The following is a 14,059-nucleotide window of genomic DNA, read 5'->3' as shown; positions in this document are numbered from 1 at the left end:
TACTGAGGAGCCTCATCTTCATCTTCGTTCATTTTTGGAGGTAAGCGATTCTTTCAAGCTACAAGGAGTTAGTGACGAGGCCGTAAGGTTGAAATTGTTCCCTTTCTCTTTGAGGGATCGAGCTAGAGCTTAGCTAAACACCCTTCCTCCTAACTCGGTGACTACTTGGAATGAGTTGGCTGCAAAATCTTGATGAAGTACTTTCCTCCCACCAAAAAAGCCAAGTTTCGCAATGAAATCATGTCTTTTCAGCAGCTGGAAGATGAATCCTTTTGTGAAGCGTGGAAGAGATTCAAGGAGTTATTGAGAAAGTGCCCACACCATTGGATTTTGCATTGTATACAAGTGGAAACTTTCTATAATGGGCTCAATTCTTCCACTCGCATGGTGTTGGATGCTTCAGCTAATGGGGCTATTCTCTCTAAGTCCTACAATGAAGCCTATGAGATTTTGGAGAGGATAGCTAGCAACAATTACCAATGGACCAATGCTAGAGCTTCAACAAGTCGAATAGTGGCTGGTATACTTGAAGTGAATGCATTGACAGCTTTGACTGCTCAAGTTTCTTCAATGTCTAACATTCTCAAGAACATGAGTTTGGGGGGAATGGTACAACCATCTGCTATGGGACAAGTTCCCGATCTGTCTTGTGTTTACTTTGGAGATGGGCACACATTTGAGAGTTGTCATTCGAATCCCGCTTTAGTTTTTTATGTGTGGAATCAAAATGCCAACCATAATAACCCATATTCAAACTCTTATAATCTGGGGTGGAGGCAGCATCCAAACTTCTCATGGGGGGTCAAGGAGCTAGTTCAAGCAGAGCACCAATGCAAAACAAGCCTACATATCCATCAGGGTTTTCGCAACAACAACCTAGAGCTCAACCACCTCCTCCTCAAGTGTCTCAATCAAGCTCTTTGGAGAGTTTAATGAAAGAATATATGGCCAAGAATGATGTTGTGATTCAAAGCCAAGCGGCATCCTTGAGGAACCTAGAGATTCAAATGGGGCAACTAGCGAATGAGCTAAGGAATATACCACAAGGCACCTTGCCTAGTGATACCAAAAATTCAAGGAGAGATGGTAAGGAGCATTGCAAAGCAGTTACTTTGAGAACTGGTAAAAATATGGAATTGACTGAGGATAATTGTAAGAGAAACAACAAGCCCACTTCAATCCAAAGTAGTGTGGAAAAGGAAGACAGAGTTGTGAGTTCAAAAATGTCAAATGCTGATCCTAAAGCAATTGCTTAGCAATTCCTCAGCAAAATGCAACAAAGAAGTCTATGAGCAAGCCACCTCCACCATTTTCTCAGTGCTTTCAAAAGCAGCAACAAGATGGTCAATTCTGAAGATTTTTAGACGTTTCGAAACAGCTTCACGTCAATATACCGTTGGTGGAAGCTTTGGAGCAAATGCTCAACTATGTGAAATTTTTTAAGGACATTTTAACTAAGAAGAGAAGGCTTGGAGAATTTGAAACGGTGGCTTTGACTGAAGGTTATAGTGTGATATTGAAGAATAAAATTCCTCCTAAATTAAAAGATCTAGGCAGCTTCACAATTCCTTGTTCTATTGGTGGTAGAGATGTTGGTAGAGCACTTTGTGACTTGGGGGCTAGTATCAATTTGATGCCCATGTAGATTTTCAAGAACTTGGGGATTGGAGAAGCAAGACCAACCACAGTCACTTTGCAATTAGCGGATCGATCTATGGCACATCCGGAAGGAAAGATTGAGGATGTACTTGTGCAAGTTGATCAATTCATTTTTCCGTCTGATTTCATCATTCTTAATTATGAAGCGGATGGAGATGTTCCTATTATCTTGGGTAGGCCATTTCTAGCTACCGGGAGGACTTTGATTGACGTACAAAAAGGGGAGTTTACTATGAGGGTGAATGACCAACAAGTGACTTTCAATGTGTTCAACGCTATGAAGTTTCTGGATGAGATTGAGGAATGCTCTCGGTTGAGTGTAATTGAGTCAATTGTCACTGAAAAATTCCACAAGGAAGCTTTTAAAAATGGAATGGGGGTGAGGTCACATGAAGACCTTGAAAACATAAGTGAAGAGGAAGAAGCCAAGTTACATGGGTGGAGTCGAGATAAATTCAAATCAGTCTTTACAAACCGGACAAGCAGCCCCTTACTAAATTTAGGAGGCCTTTTTTATTCCTTGGACTTTTCAGAAGGGAATTTTAAGCCTCCTAAGCCGTTTATTCAAGAGCCACCAAATTTAGAGTTGAATCCTTTGCCTAATCACTTGAAGTATGCCTATTTGAGAGATAACGAGACTTTGCCTGTAATTATTTCAGCCATGTTAGGAGCTGAAAAAGAGCATTTGTTGCTGGCTGTTTTGAAGAAATATACACGGGCCATTGGTTGGAACATGGCAAATATTAAGTGTATAAGTCCTTCATTTTGTATGCATACAATTCTGTTGGAGGATTGCTATAATAATTCTGTTGAGCAGCAGCGAAGGTTTAATCCTATCATGAAGGAAGTGGTTAGAAAAGAGATAATTAAATGGCTCGATTATGGAATTGTTTACCCAATTTCTGATAGTTCTTGGGTCAGCCCGATTCAGTATGTTCCTAAGAAAGGTGGAGTCACGGTGGTGGCTAATGAAAATAATGAGTTGATTCCCACAAGACAAGTGATGGGGTGGCGTGTTTGTATGGACTACCGAAAGCTAAATAAGGCTATTAGGAAAGAAAATTTCTCGCTGCCATTCATTGATCAAATTCTTGATCGGTTGCGGGAAAAGAGTTTTATTGCTTCCTTGACGGGTATTCAGGCTATAATCAGATTTCCATTGCGACAGAAGACCAAGAGAAGACTACCTTCACTTATCCTTATGGCACCTTTGCCATTAGAAGGATGTTGTTTGGATTGTGCAATGCTCCTGCCACTTTCCAACGTTGTACGAGGGCGATTTTTTCAGATATGGTGGAAAAGTCTCTTGAAGTCTTCATGGATGATTTTTCAGTATTTGGTGAGTCCTTTGAAACTTCCTTGGCTAACTTGGAACAATTATTGGCGAGATGTGAAGAAACAAACTTGGTACTCAATTGGGAAAAATGCCATTTCATGGTACAAGAAGGCATTGTGTTGGGCCATATAATTTCTAACAAGGGAATAGAAGTGGATAGAGCAAAGCTTGAAGTCATTGAAAAATTACCACAACCTACTACAGTCAAGGGGATTAGAAGCATTTTGGGGCACGCGGGCTTTTATAAGAGGTTTATAAAAGATTTTCGAAAGATCTCCAAGCCCCTTTGTTCCCTACTTGAGCACAATTGAGCATTTGAGTTTACCAAGGAGTGTCAAGAAGCTTCTGTGACTTTGATGAAAGCTCTTATCACTGCACCCATCATTGTAGCTCTGGATTGGTCTCTTCCCTTTGAATTAATGTGCGATGCTAGTGACTTTGTTGTGGGTCCCATACTTGGGCAACGAAAAGAGAAGGTCTTTCATTCCATTTATTATGCAAGCAAGACATTAGCCGATTCTCAGTTGAACTATACCACCACTGAGAAAGAACTTTTAGTGGTGGTGTTTGCCTTTGACAAGCTAGAGCTTATCTTGTGGGAACTAAAGTTGTGGTTTACACTGATCATTCAGCGATCAAGTATCTAATTGCCAAGAAGGATGCTAAGCCAAGACTTATTCGATGGGTGTTGCTTCTTCAAGAATTTGACTTGGAAATTTGGAATAGAAAAGGAACGGAGAACCAAGTGGCTGACCATTTATCTAGACTTGAAACTGGAAGTGAAAAGCAAGGTGAAGGGCCAATTAAAGAGACATTCCCCAATGAGCAATTGATGGTTGTGAACCAACTCACTACACCATGGTATGCTGATTTTGTCAACTATTTGGTGAGTGGTGTACAACCACCTGATTCAAATAGGCAGCAACTCAAGAAATTCTTTCATGATGTGAGATTTTATTATTAGGATGAGCGTTATTTGTACAAGCAATGTCCAGATCAAATCATGAGGCGTTGTGTGCCTAAGGATGAAGTTTCAAGCATACTAGAGCATTGTCATTCAACTCCTTATAGTGGACATTTTGGTGGGCAAGGGACAGTCGCTAAGGTTTTTCAATCGGGGTACTTTTGGCCTTCTATCTTCAAGGATGCTCATGCATTTGCTAAACGATGTGACCGCTGCCAACATGTTGGAAATATTTCAGCAAGGAGTGAAATGCCTTTGAATAGCATCCTTGAAGTGGAATTGTTCGATGTTTGGGGAATCGACTTCATGGGACCATTTCCTCCGTCCTTCAGAAATTTGTATATTTTGGTGGCGGTTGATTATGTCTCTAAGTGGGTTGAAGCAGTGACAAGTCCTACTAATGATTCCAAGGTGGTCATGAAGTTCTTACATAAGCATGTATTCACCCATTTTGAAACTTCAAGGGCACTTATAAGTGATGAAAGCACCCACTATGTGAACAAGATTTTGCCAGCTTTGTTAGCCAAATATAGTGTGAAACACAAGATTGCCACAACTAACCACCCTCAAACAAATGGTCAAGCGGAAATATCCAATAGAGAGATCAAAGGAATCCTAGAGAAAGTGGTGAATCCTAGTAGAAAGGATTGGTCTTAGCGATTGGATGATGCTTTTTGGGCTTATAGAACGGCTTTCAAAACCCCTTTGGGAATGTCACCGTAACGTTTGGTTTTTGGGAAAGCTTTCCATTTGCCCATTGAGTTGGAGCATAAGGCATATTGGGCCATGAAGAAGTTAAATATGGATCTCCAAGCTACTGGAGAAGTTCGTAAGTTACAATTAAATGAGCTGGAAGAGATGAGGTTTTTCTCCTATGAAAATGCTAAGTTGTACAAGGAAAAAACTAAGAGGTGGCATGACCAGAAAATTCAAGCTCGAGTCTTTGAGAAGGGGTAGAAAGTGTTACTCTTCAACTCACGCCTGAAGTTGTTTCCTGGCAAGTTGAAGTCCCGCTGGTCAAGCCCATTCACCGTGGTGAAAGTTCACCCCTTTGGAGCAGTTGATGTTCGGGAAGATCAATCCGGAAGGGAATTTAAAGTGAATGGGTAGCGTTTGAAACATTATTGGAGAGGTGAGGTTGAACGTGAGAAGATCTCCATCACTTTGGAGGATCCTTAAAGTCGTTGTTGTTTTGGGTTCTCAAGTGATTCAGGCACTAAATTTAAGGCAACCCAAAAAGGAGAAAGTGTAAAATAATAGTATATATAAAAAAAGAAAAAAAGATATGTTAGTGTTTTTTAGTTATTTTTATTTTTAATTTTTGTAATTTTAATTGCATTTTATTGTGATGTTTTTGGAGTGGTCTTATGTGTGTTTTTGTGCTTCAGGTGTTAAGAAAGAAAACAAATAGATATAATACAATAATGGATGAGTTAAAGGCGTGAGGTTTCTCTCTAAGCTGCTCCATGGCGAGACGTAAGAGAGTACACCAGAAGCCAGTGTCAATCGATAATGGCAATGTGGACAAGGATGGAGACGAGTGTAGACATGTGGGCATGGGTGGTGAATCGGTTGTAGTCGACGACGATGCTCTTCCAGCTGAGACGGAGGATGTTTTCAAGGATTCGATGGCAGAATTTCCAGAAATCGGAGGGTCGGTGAAAGGTGATTTGATTAGGGATAGGGTGGATTTGGCCCAGACTGGTTTGATATGGAGTGAGCAAGAAGAAGACCTTAATGATTATGCTAATCAAGCTAAGGATAAGTGGGCTTCATTCAAAGATCTGTTGCCGAACCAAGGGGGTGCTCGGTTACAATTTGAGGAGCCATTAGTTCAGGATGGTCATCGGATTGCTCAGGTGGATTTAGAAGAAATCGTGGTTGAAACTTCTCATTGGAATTCTGCTGTAGTGTGTACGGTTTTGGGTGCTAACCCCCCGTTCACTGTTTTTGAGGGCTTCATCAAGAGAATGTGGGGGAAACTGGGTATAGAGCGAATAGCGAGGCTAAATGCTGGCCATACGTTGGTCAAATTCAGGGACGAAACGACTAGGGATCTGGTACTAGAAAATGGTGTTTTGCACTTTGATTGAAAACCAGTCATTGTTAGGCCATGGACAGCTGAGTTAGATCATTTGAGGATGATTAAATCGGTCCCAGTTTGGGTGAGGTTGCCCGGTTTGGGGCTTTAGTATTGGGGAACCAAATGCCTTAGTGCTTTGGTTAGTACTCTTGGCAAACCAATCATGGTGGATAAAGTTACAATGGATAGGTCTATGATGCAATTTGCTAGAGTTTTAGTTGATATTGACATAGTTGATGAGGTCCCGAAATCCATTCAGTTCTTGAATGAAAGAGGTCAATTAATGGAACAATTGGTTGAGTTTGAGTGGCTACCCACACAATGTAAGCTGTGCAAGGTGTTTGGTCATACTGAATCTTTATGTAATAAGAAGAAAGATGTAGTGTGGAAACCAAAAGATCAATTAGTTAATGGATCCAAATTGGATAACTCGTTGGAGGAGACTATAAGGGGCAATACTGAGCTGCACAAGGTGGCTAGTTCTTTAGCGCCAGGTACAGGAGAGGGGGACAAGACTAATTTGCATGACAAGGCACTGCAAGGTTCACAAGTTCAGACAAATACAGAGACGGGTGCAGTTGCTTTTAACCAAGTTTCCAAAGGAGACCAGGTATCTGTTAACCGTGGTTCAGCAAGTATGGTAGAAACAGAAGGAGATTGGATTACTCCTAGGAAAGTTGGGGGGAAGAAATCGCTGGCTTATAAGACTCAGAACAGGGTAAAAAACTCTTATAATGTCTTGCTAGATAAGAATGGGGAGGATGCGAATTTGGCTTTGCTTGCAAATAAAAAATCTGATGGTAGAATTCCAAATTCTTAGCTGGAATGTTCGGGGTTTGAATAAGAGGGAAAAACAGAGATCCCTTAGTGTTTTTTGTCGAATAAATAAGAATGGTTTGTGTGCTTTTCTTGAAACCAAGTTAAGAGGTGAGAAAGTGGAGAATATGATGAGTAGGTTTTTTGATGGGTGGGATTATTTTAAAGGTTCTCTTTGTGAAGGTAGAATCCTGCTGGTTTGGAGGAGGAGTTTGCTTTTTGTTGATGTTATTCAAGAGAGTGATCAGATTGTTCATACTGTTATCAAGGAGTATCATTCTAAGAGGGTGTACTGTGTGACATTTGCTTATGGGCGAAACTTGGTCCAGGAAAGAGCTCAGATGTGGCTTGACTTATCATGCCTTAGTTTCCCTATTGCTCCCTGGTTGTTGGTTGGAGACTTCAACACTGTTTTTGAGTTTGAGGACAGAAAAGGGGGTCGGCCAGTTACTTCTGCTGAGGTGGTTGATGCTCAGAGATGGCGTGGTCATGGGTTAGCTGATGAGCTCGGTTCAATTGGTTCTCAATATACTTGGACTAATAACCAAACAGCTGATGCTAGGATTTATTCCAAAATAGATCGGGTTTTTAAAAATGAGGAGTGGGTTGACCTTTTTCCTGCTTCAGTGGTTGTCAAACAGTGGGACATGCTATCTGACCACTGCTATAGTATCATTAAGTTGTTTCAGGAGGTCCTCACTGGGTTCAAGCCTTTTATATTTTATAACATGTGGGTGGAGCATAATAAATTTAAGTCTACTGTTATGCAAAGTTGGCAAAAACCAGTAGCTGTTGGAGGTTTTACTGGTGTGTTAATGAAACTTCAGAGACTTAGCCATGTCTTAAGGAGGTTTAATAAGTCTAATTTTGGTGATGTTGAGAGCAACTTCCAGATGGCTAAAATGTTGTATAACCAGGCCCAAGGTAACCTCCAGCAGGATCCTTTTTCCTCTGTGTTTCAGGCTGAGGAAAAGCTGGCGATGGAGGCTCTGGTTCAGAGTTCCAAATTTTATGATAGTTTTTTGAGGCAAAAAAGTAAGGTTAATTGGCTCAAATTTGGGGATGATAATACAGCGTATTTCCATGCTTGTTTGAAGCAGAGGAAGGAAATAAATAGAATTGCCTCTTATGTTTCTGGCAATGGTCAGCTTGTTGAGAAGTATGAGGAGGTGGTGGATCATTTCTTAAATCATTTTAGAAATGTTTTGGGCAGTCAAAGTAAGGCTTCGGGTTCTATCCACATGGATTGTTTTGGTCATGGTAATATCCTTTCTTCAGAGCATCAACTGGCTTTAGTTAAACCGTTTACCAAGAAGGATGTTAGAAATGTTATGTTTAGCATAGGATCTATAAAGAGTCCAGGACCTGATGGATATGGGTCGGGTTTCTTTAAAGCTATGTGGAATGAGATTGGTGATGAGGTTTCAGAGGCTGTTTTGGGTTTCTTTCAGCATGGCATTCTTCCTAGAAAACTGAATAATGCTCTGTTTTCATTGATTCCTAAAATTGCTAATCCGACGAAGGCTGTGGAGTATAGGCCCATTGCTTGCTGCAATACTTTGTATAAGTGTATTTCTAAGATGATGTGTGAGAGACTCAAAAGGGTACTTCCTTTTCTTGTTCATCAAAATCAAGGGGCGTTCATTAAGGATAGGCTTTTAGCGCATAACATTCTTATTTTTCAGGATATCCTTAAGGGTTATAAAAGAAAACATATTTCCCCTAGATGTGTGATGAAGGTCGATCTCAGCAAGGCTTATGACTCCATTGATTGGCATTGTTTAGAGGCAATTCTTACTGGTTTTTGTTTCCCGAAGCAATTTATTAACTGGATCTTGGTGTGTTTAAGAGATGCTTCTTATTCTATTTTGCTTAATGGTAGTGTTCAGGGCTGTTTTACGGGTAGGAGGGGGCTGAAGCAAGGAGATCCAATCTCTCCGCTCTTATTTGTTCTAGTTATGGAGTTCTTCACTAGGATGCTTATTCGAGCCACTCACAACAGGGATTTTAAGTTTCATCCTCGGTGCAGGAGAGTGAATCTGGTGAGCCTTTGCTTTGCGGACGATCTTGTGATATTTTGCAAAGGTCATAGTGCTTCTATTCAGATTATAAAGTAGTGTTTTAATGAGTCCAGTGAGGTTTCTGGTTTGACAGCTAATTTGGACAAGTCCAGAGTTTACTTTGGGGGTTTAACAGAGGTAGAGACCAGGGATATTTTAAGAGATTTGCACTTTGCTGAAGGTGATTTCCCCTTAAAGTATCTAGGTGTTCCGCTAAGACCTACAAAGTGGAGGGCGGGGGATTGCGCTACTATTATTCAAAAAATCTTGTTGAAGCTTTTCCATTGGTCTAATCGGCATCTCTCATATGCTGGAAGAGCTCAGCTCATTCAATCTGTTCTTTTGGGAATTAGATCATTTTGGATGAGTATTTTTCTCCTCCCTAAGAGTGTTATTAATGAGATTGATAGCCTGTGTAGGAGATTTCTGTGGGGGACCAGCAAAGGGAATGATAACAGAAGTAAGCTTCACCTCACAGCCTGGAACCAAGTTTGCTTGCCTAAGTGTTTGGGGGGTATCGGGTTCAAGGAAGGGGCCAATTGGAATATGGTTCTTCTTGCTAAGTATATTTGGGCTGTGTCTACTAAACAAGATATTCTTTGGGTTAAATGGATTGATTCTGTTTATCTTAAAGGACAATCTTCTTGGGAGTACAATATTCAATCTGACGTGAGCTGGTATTGGCGTAAACTAATCAAGATGAGGGCCTTCATAAGCAAGGAGATGATAGATAAAGCTATTGTAAACAGCAAATTTAAAACCAGTAAGTTGTATTTTCAGCTGATGAATAGAGATAAGGTGCCTTTGGCTTCTGTTATTTGGTGTAGCTTGTCCTTGCCTAAACACAGGTTTATCCTTTGGCAAGCTTCCTTGAAGCATCTTTTAACCAGAGACAATTTATTGAAGTGCCATTTGCAGCTGACTTCTTCCCTGTGTCCAATTTGTGAAGTGCCGCAGGAGTGTCATGAGCACTTATTTTTTCAATGTCAGTTTGCTTATCAAGTGAGGAAAGGTGTGGCTAGCTGGCTGGGAAGTTTGATTTGGCCTGCTTGTTTCCAGGATTGGATTAGGTGGATGGAGGGGAAGCCGAAGAGTCTTCAGCAGAAGATAGTTGCCACTGGGTTAGCTGCTTCTGTGTATCTGGTTTGGTGGAACAGAAACCAGTGTGTTTTTAACTCCTTTTCGGTGTCTGTTTGCAAGGCTATTTCTCTGGTTCAAGATAGTATTAAGGCTAGAGTTTCTAGTTTGTCTAAGGCTAAGATGAAAAGCACTGACATTGTTTTTCTTAGAAGCCTGAATCTGTTGTAATTTTCTGTTTGCTGGGCTCATTGTGAGCTGTTCTGTAGGTTGTCTCGGTTTGCTGGGTTCCTTTTGAGCTGTTTCTGTTTTTGGGATCTTTGTGATCTGTTTTTGTATTTGGTTTGGTGAGTTAATAATATTCTTTGTTCATCAAAAAAAAAAGAAAACAAATAGTGTTTTAGAAAAAGCAGAGGTGTACGACAAATTTTGATTGCTGAAGCAAAACTTAGGCAAAATGGTAGAAATCTGGGCAGGCCAAATCCTGGGTCGTGGGTTCATTCAGAAAATATATATATATATACATATACAAATATATATACAAAAAAAAAACCAAAAATTTAATATAAAATTTACGAAATATATATATACATATATATAGTATCAGTAACATATATATCATATATAAAATATATATATATAATACCCAAACACCTTATTTCCCCTAACCCGTCTTCCCAGTAAACTTTCATCAGTACCATTCTCTTGGACCATGCCTGTAATCACTTCACTCACCAGCCAGAACCCAAGAAGAGCCATCGGACCCAAGTTCTGCTCTTTTCACGCATCACGCAGAGGCACCGTTCCACCAAGCACCATCTAGTCGAGCGACCCCAAGCCTCGGACCCAAGCACAATCGCCCTTCGCGAGCCTCCCCCAGGTTCGAATCCGCTGCGCCGTCCAGCCCCACTCGCACACTCCAGGCGCTGCACACCCAAGCGCGCCTCCGCCTGCCTCACCAAGCCCTCACCTCTGTTATCCGAGAGCTCAGATGCCCGTTTTAGTCAAACGTAGCCCTAAACAGCAGAGCCCAGGTATGATCTTGCTTGAGTCGTTCTTTTCCACACATTGCCTCAAGACGAACCTAGTCAACCCATATATTTTTCCAGACCAATCTGAGCCCAGGAACCTCAAGCCAGCGTTGAGCATCGACCAACACGAGCACAAACATCACTCGGCATCCCAGGCACATCCAAGCCATCTCTTCTCAGTTAAGCCATTCCAATTTGGGTAATAATTTCCATGTCCTATTATAGTATTGTGAATACTGCTGGGTGTTGGAATCATTGCTAGTGAAATATTTATTCTGGGGGCAGATTTTGGGCACTTTCAGCTTTGTGATAGTGTACCTCTTGTGGCTGTCATACTATTTGTTGCTCTGGTGCTATCATTTTCTAAGTAGTTATATTTTGTGTGTGGGTACCTGGTTCAATTGTTGTACTGCTACTTTGTGATGTATTTAGTTCCTTTATGACCAATATGGCCACCAAAACACGAGCTCAGAGAAGGAAATCCAAACCATCAACCACCCCACCACCAACCAAAAAGAGCACCGCTATCCCCAAATCTACCCCACCATTAACTACCCCACTACCAGCCAAACAAAAATCTAAATCAACCTCTCTCCCACAAACAGCCAAAAAGAAATCCACACCAAGCTCTGTCCCACCACCAGCCAAGCAGATTCCCACTATCCCAAAAACTACCCCACTACTTTTTCCTTCCCCAATCACTGTAAATGACCCTAACCCACCATCACCAAACCCTAACCCCACCAAAGCTGTGCCCAAGACCAAACCTCCTGTTGTACCAACCCCAAATACCAAGAAAAAGCCTTTCCCTGCAGGTCCCGCTAAGAAATTTGTTTCTGCTCAAGCGAGGGACACATATGAGTCCATTAAGACCAAGAAATTGCTCCCCAAAAAAGGATTTTTTCCTACCACTATTGAGGTGCCAACTTTCATCAGTGATGTTATTGAGCAACATAGTTGGGAAACTTTCTGTCAAAAACCAGAGCATGCTATTATTCCATTGGTGCGTGAGTTTTACGCTAACATGCCAGCCTCTACAAATTTTGAACTGATCCTTCGCAGCAAGGTTGTTTCATTTTCTGCTAAGGCTAATAACTCATTATTTAGGTTGGACAGTTTTGATGCGTTGTTTATAACAATATGATAGTGGGCCCTACACCAAAAAATTTTGACAAGGCACTGCAGCTTGTCGCATCTCCCGCCGCTCAGTGCTGTGTTTCTTCTGGTGGTGGGCGTACTTTATTATACACCTCTGTTTTACCGGAAGTTGGAGTGTGGTTGCATTTCCTTAAATGTTGTTTGCTGCCAACCACACATGACACTACGGTGTCCAAGAAACAGGTACTTTTGTTATACTGTATGCTGGCTAGTTTGAGTATTGATTTGGGCAAGTTGATCACAAGGCAGATTGTTAGTTGTGCCAAGAAGAAAAATGGCAAGTTTTTCTTTCCATCGCTCATCACACAGTTGTGCCTTTGAGCTGGGATGCCTTCTGCGTCCACTAAGGATGTGCTCTTTGAGCCCAAGACATTGACTTCACCATCACTAGTCAGAGCCGTGAGCCTGTATCTGTAGCTGGGCCATCCACAGTGCCTCCTCCCGCTCCCCCCCTCGCGCCCACACTCGCCGACCTCCTTGCTCAGTAGCGGGAACTTCTTCGGTGGATGGTGGCCCTTGAAAATCAGTAGAATGCCTACTGGAAGTACGCCAAAAAGCGGGATCCGCATTAATCAAGTCCCTTCGGCAGAACTTCATCAAACCTACTGCTGACTTTCCTGCGTTCCCCAGCTCCATTTTGGAGACTTGGACTGCCCCAATTGTTCACGATGACCCTATTCCTTCGGATGCTGATTCTGAGGAATAGGCACAGGGAACCTCTTTAACCCAACCTTTGTTCTGTATTTCTAATTATGCATTTAATTTCTGTTTTGGATTATCTTGTTGTTTACTTTTCGTAGTTATTATTTAGTCTTTGTCTGTTTTGTCTTACTAGATATTGTGTCTTTGTCATGTTGTGTACTTGATCTTTTTAGGATAATCTTTGCTTTTGTTAGTGTTTAATGGCTCGATGACGACTTTGCAAAAATACAAAAATATAATAATTCTAAGTTGAAGTTGAATGTCTTTCTTTCTTAAGTTTTAAACTAAATCTTTGGGTGTGAATGTTGCTAGCAATTGATTGCTGAAAGTGTTTCTCTTTTTAGTGTATGCATAGCTTGATTAATAATTTTTTAAACCCTAAAAAGAGCTAGTTTCTTATGAGAGCTTAAGTTTCTTGAATTACTTAGTGATTTTCCTTGAGGCGAAATCCTAGACAAGACTACACCGATGAAATGATTTAGTCCATCCTTGGACCGTTTGAGCCTTTGCAGCCTACCATTTATGAATTTTTATCACTAGTCACCCCATTGAGCTTAAGTGTCACTTTTCTTTCTTAGCCACTCATTAGCCTAGCTTTCCATATATATAATCACATTTTTTCACCACGTCCCTTTTGCACCTTGATCTTGATAGGATTGATTTGTTGTTGCATTTTACGGGGTATAGAGGAGTTGAGTGTGAGAGAAAATTGGGTGAGCGTTTTCTATTTCTTCTTTTGCTTATTTTCACCATTGGGCACAATGTTGATTTTATGTTTGGGGGAGAGTGTATTCTCATTTTTCTTGTTCTCTTGCCATTTAGTTTGTTTATCATTATTCGAAAAAAAAAGTAGAAAAATGTAAAAAAAAAAAAATTCAAGCATGCACTCCCTTGAATCAAAGGAAAGTTTTGAATTTTTTTTTTTTTAAAATAAGTCAAGAAAAGAGAAAAAAAAAAAGTAATCATGTATGTTTGTAAATAAGTTTGGGGGTGTAACTCTTCAAATAAAAGAAAAGTTTGTCTTAGTTTTTGTCTTTGTATCTTAGTAATAAAGGCTAGTGGCAAGAGTTATATTTTGTTGTGGGGTGTTCTTTGGGGAAATTAATGAGTGCATTGATTTAGGTCCTAGAAAGATTGAGGTGCTTAGGATGATTTGAGCCAAAATTAATCTCT

General features: G+C 40.8%; 3 protein-coding genes and 1 non-coding gene across 4 annotated transcripts; 3 read left to right on the top strand and 1 right to left on the bottom strand.

The window, feature by feature from the left end:
• Positions 1–223: 223 nt before the first annotated feature.
• Positions 224–330, bottom strand: LOC133827903 (small nucleolar RNA R71). Its single transcript, XR_009890551.1, has one exon. It is a non-coding gene; the product is annotated as a small nucleolar RNA R71 (small nucleolar RNA).
• A 500-nt stretch (positions 331–830) lies between these two features.
• LOC133825020 (uncharacterized) lies at positions 831–1,645 on the top strand. Its single transcript, XM_062258023.1, has 2 exons — positions 831–1,211; positions 1,379–1,645. Exons 1-2 carry the CDS (start codon positions 831–833, stop codon positions 1,643–1,645), a joined length of 648 nt encoding a protein of 215 aa, XP_062114007.1.
• Positions 1,646–1,714: 69 nt separating this feature from the next.
• Positions 1,715–5,404, top strand: LOC133825019 (uncharacterized). The gene is made up of 5 exons (XM_062258022.1): positions 1,715–2,998; positions 3,325–3,602; positions 3,722–3,881; positions 3,960–4,343; positions 5,348–5,404. Exons 1-5 carry the CDS (start codon positions 1,715–1,717, stop codon positions 5,402–5,404), a joined length of 2,163 nt encoding a protein of 720 aa, XP_062114006.1.
• A 6,070-nt stretch (positions 5,405–11,474) lies between these two features.
• Positions 11,475–12,170, top strand: LOC133825018 (alpha carbonic anhydrase 8-like). Its single transcript, XM_062258021.1, has one exon. The coding sequence runs from the start codon at positions 11,475–11,477 to the stop codon at positions 12,168–12,170; it is 696 nt and encodes a 231-aa protein (XP_062114005.1).
• Positions 12,171–14,059: the final 1,889 nt, after the last annotated feature.

The sequence above is a fragment of the Humulus lupulus genome, chromosome 3 (assembly GCF_963169125.1).
Source record: "Humulus lupulus chromosome 3, drHumLupu1.1, whole genome shotgun sequence".
Lineage (NCBI taxonomy): Eukaryota > Viridiplantae > Streptophyta > Magnoliopsida > Rosales > Cannabaceae > Humulus > Humulus lupulus.
This window is presented reverse-complemented; position numbering and strand designations above follow the sequence as displayed.

Coding starts and splice junctions, on each gene's coding strand:
- LOC133825020 (XM_062258023.1), top strand. CDS start 831: ATGCAAAACAAGCCTACATATCCATCAGGGTTTTCGCAACAACAACCT. Junction 1,212..1,378: donor TGGAAAAGGAAGACAGAGTT/GTGAGTTCAAAA, acceptor GTTTCGAAACAG/CTTCACGTCAATATACCGTT.
- LOC133825019 (XM_062258022.1), top strand. CDS start 1,715: ATGGCACATCCGGAAGGAAAGATTGAGGATGTACTTGTGCAAGTTGAT. Junction 3,603..3,721: donor CTTATCTTGTGGGAACTAAA/GTTGTGGTTTAC, acceptor AATTTGGAATAG/AAAAGGAACGGAGAACCAAG. Junction 3,882..3,959: donor CTGATTTTGTCAACTATTTG/GTGAGTGGTGTA, acceptor TTTTATTATTAG/GATGAGCGTTATTTGTACAA.
- LOC133825018 (XM_062258021.1), top strand. CDS start 11,475: ATGGCCACCAAAACACGAGCTCAGAGAAGGAAATCCAAACCATCAACC.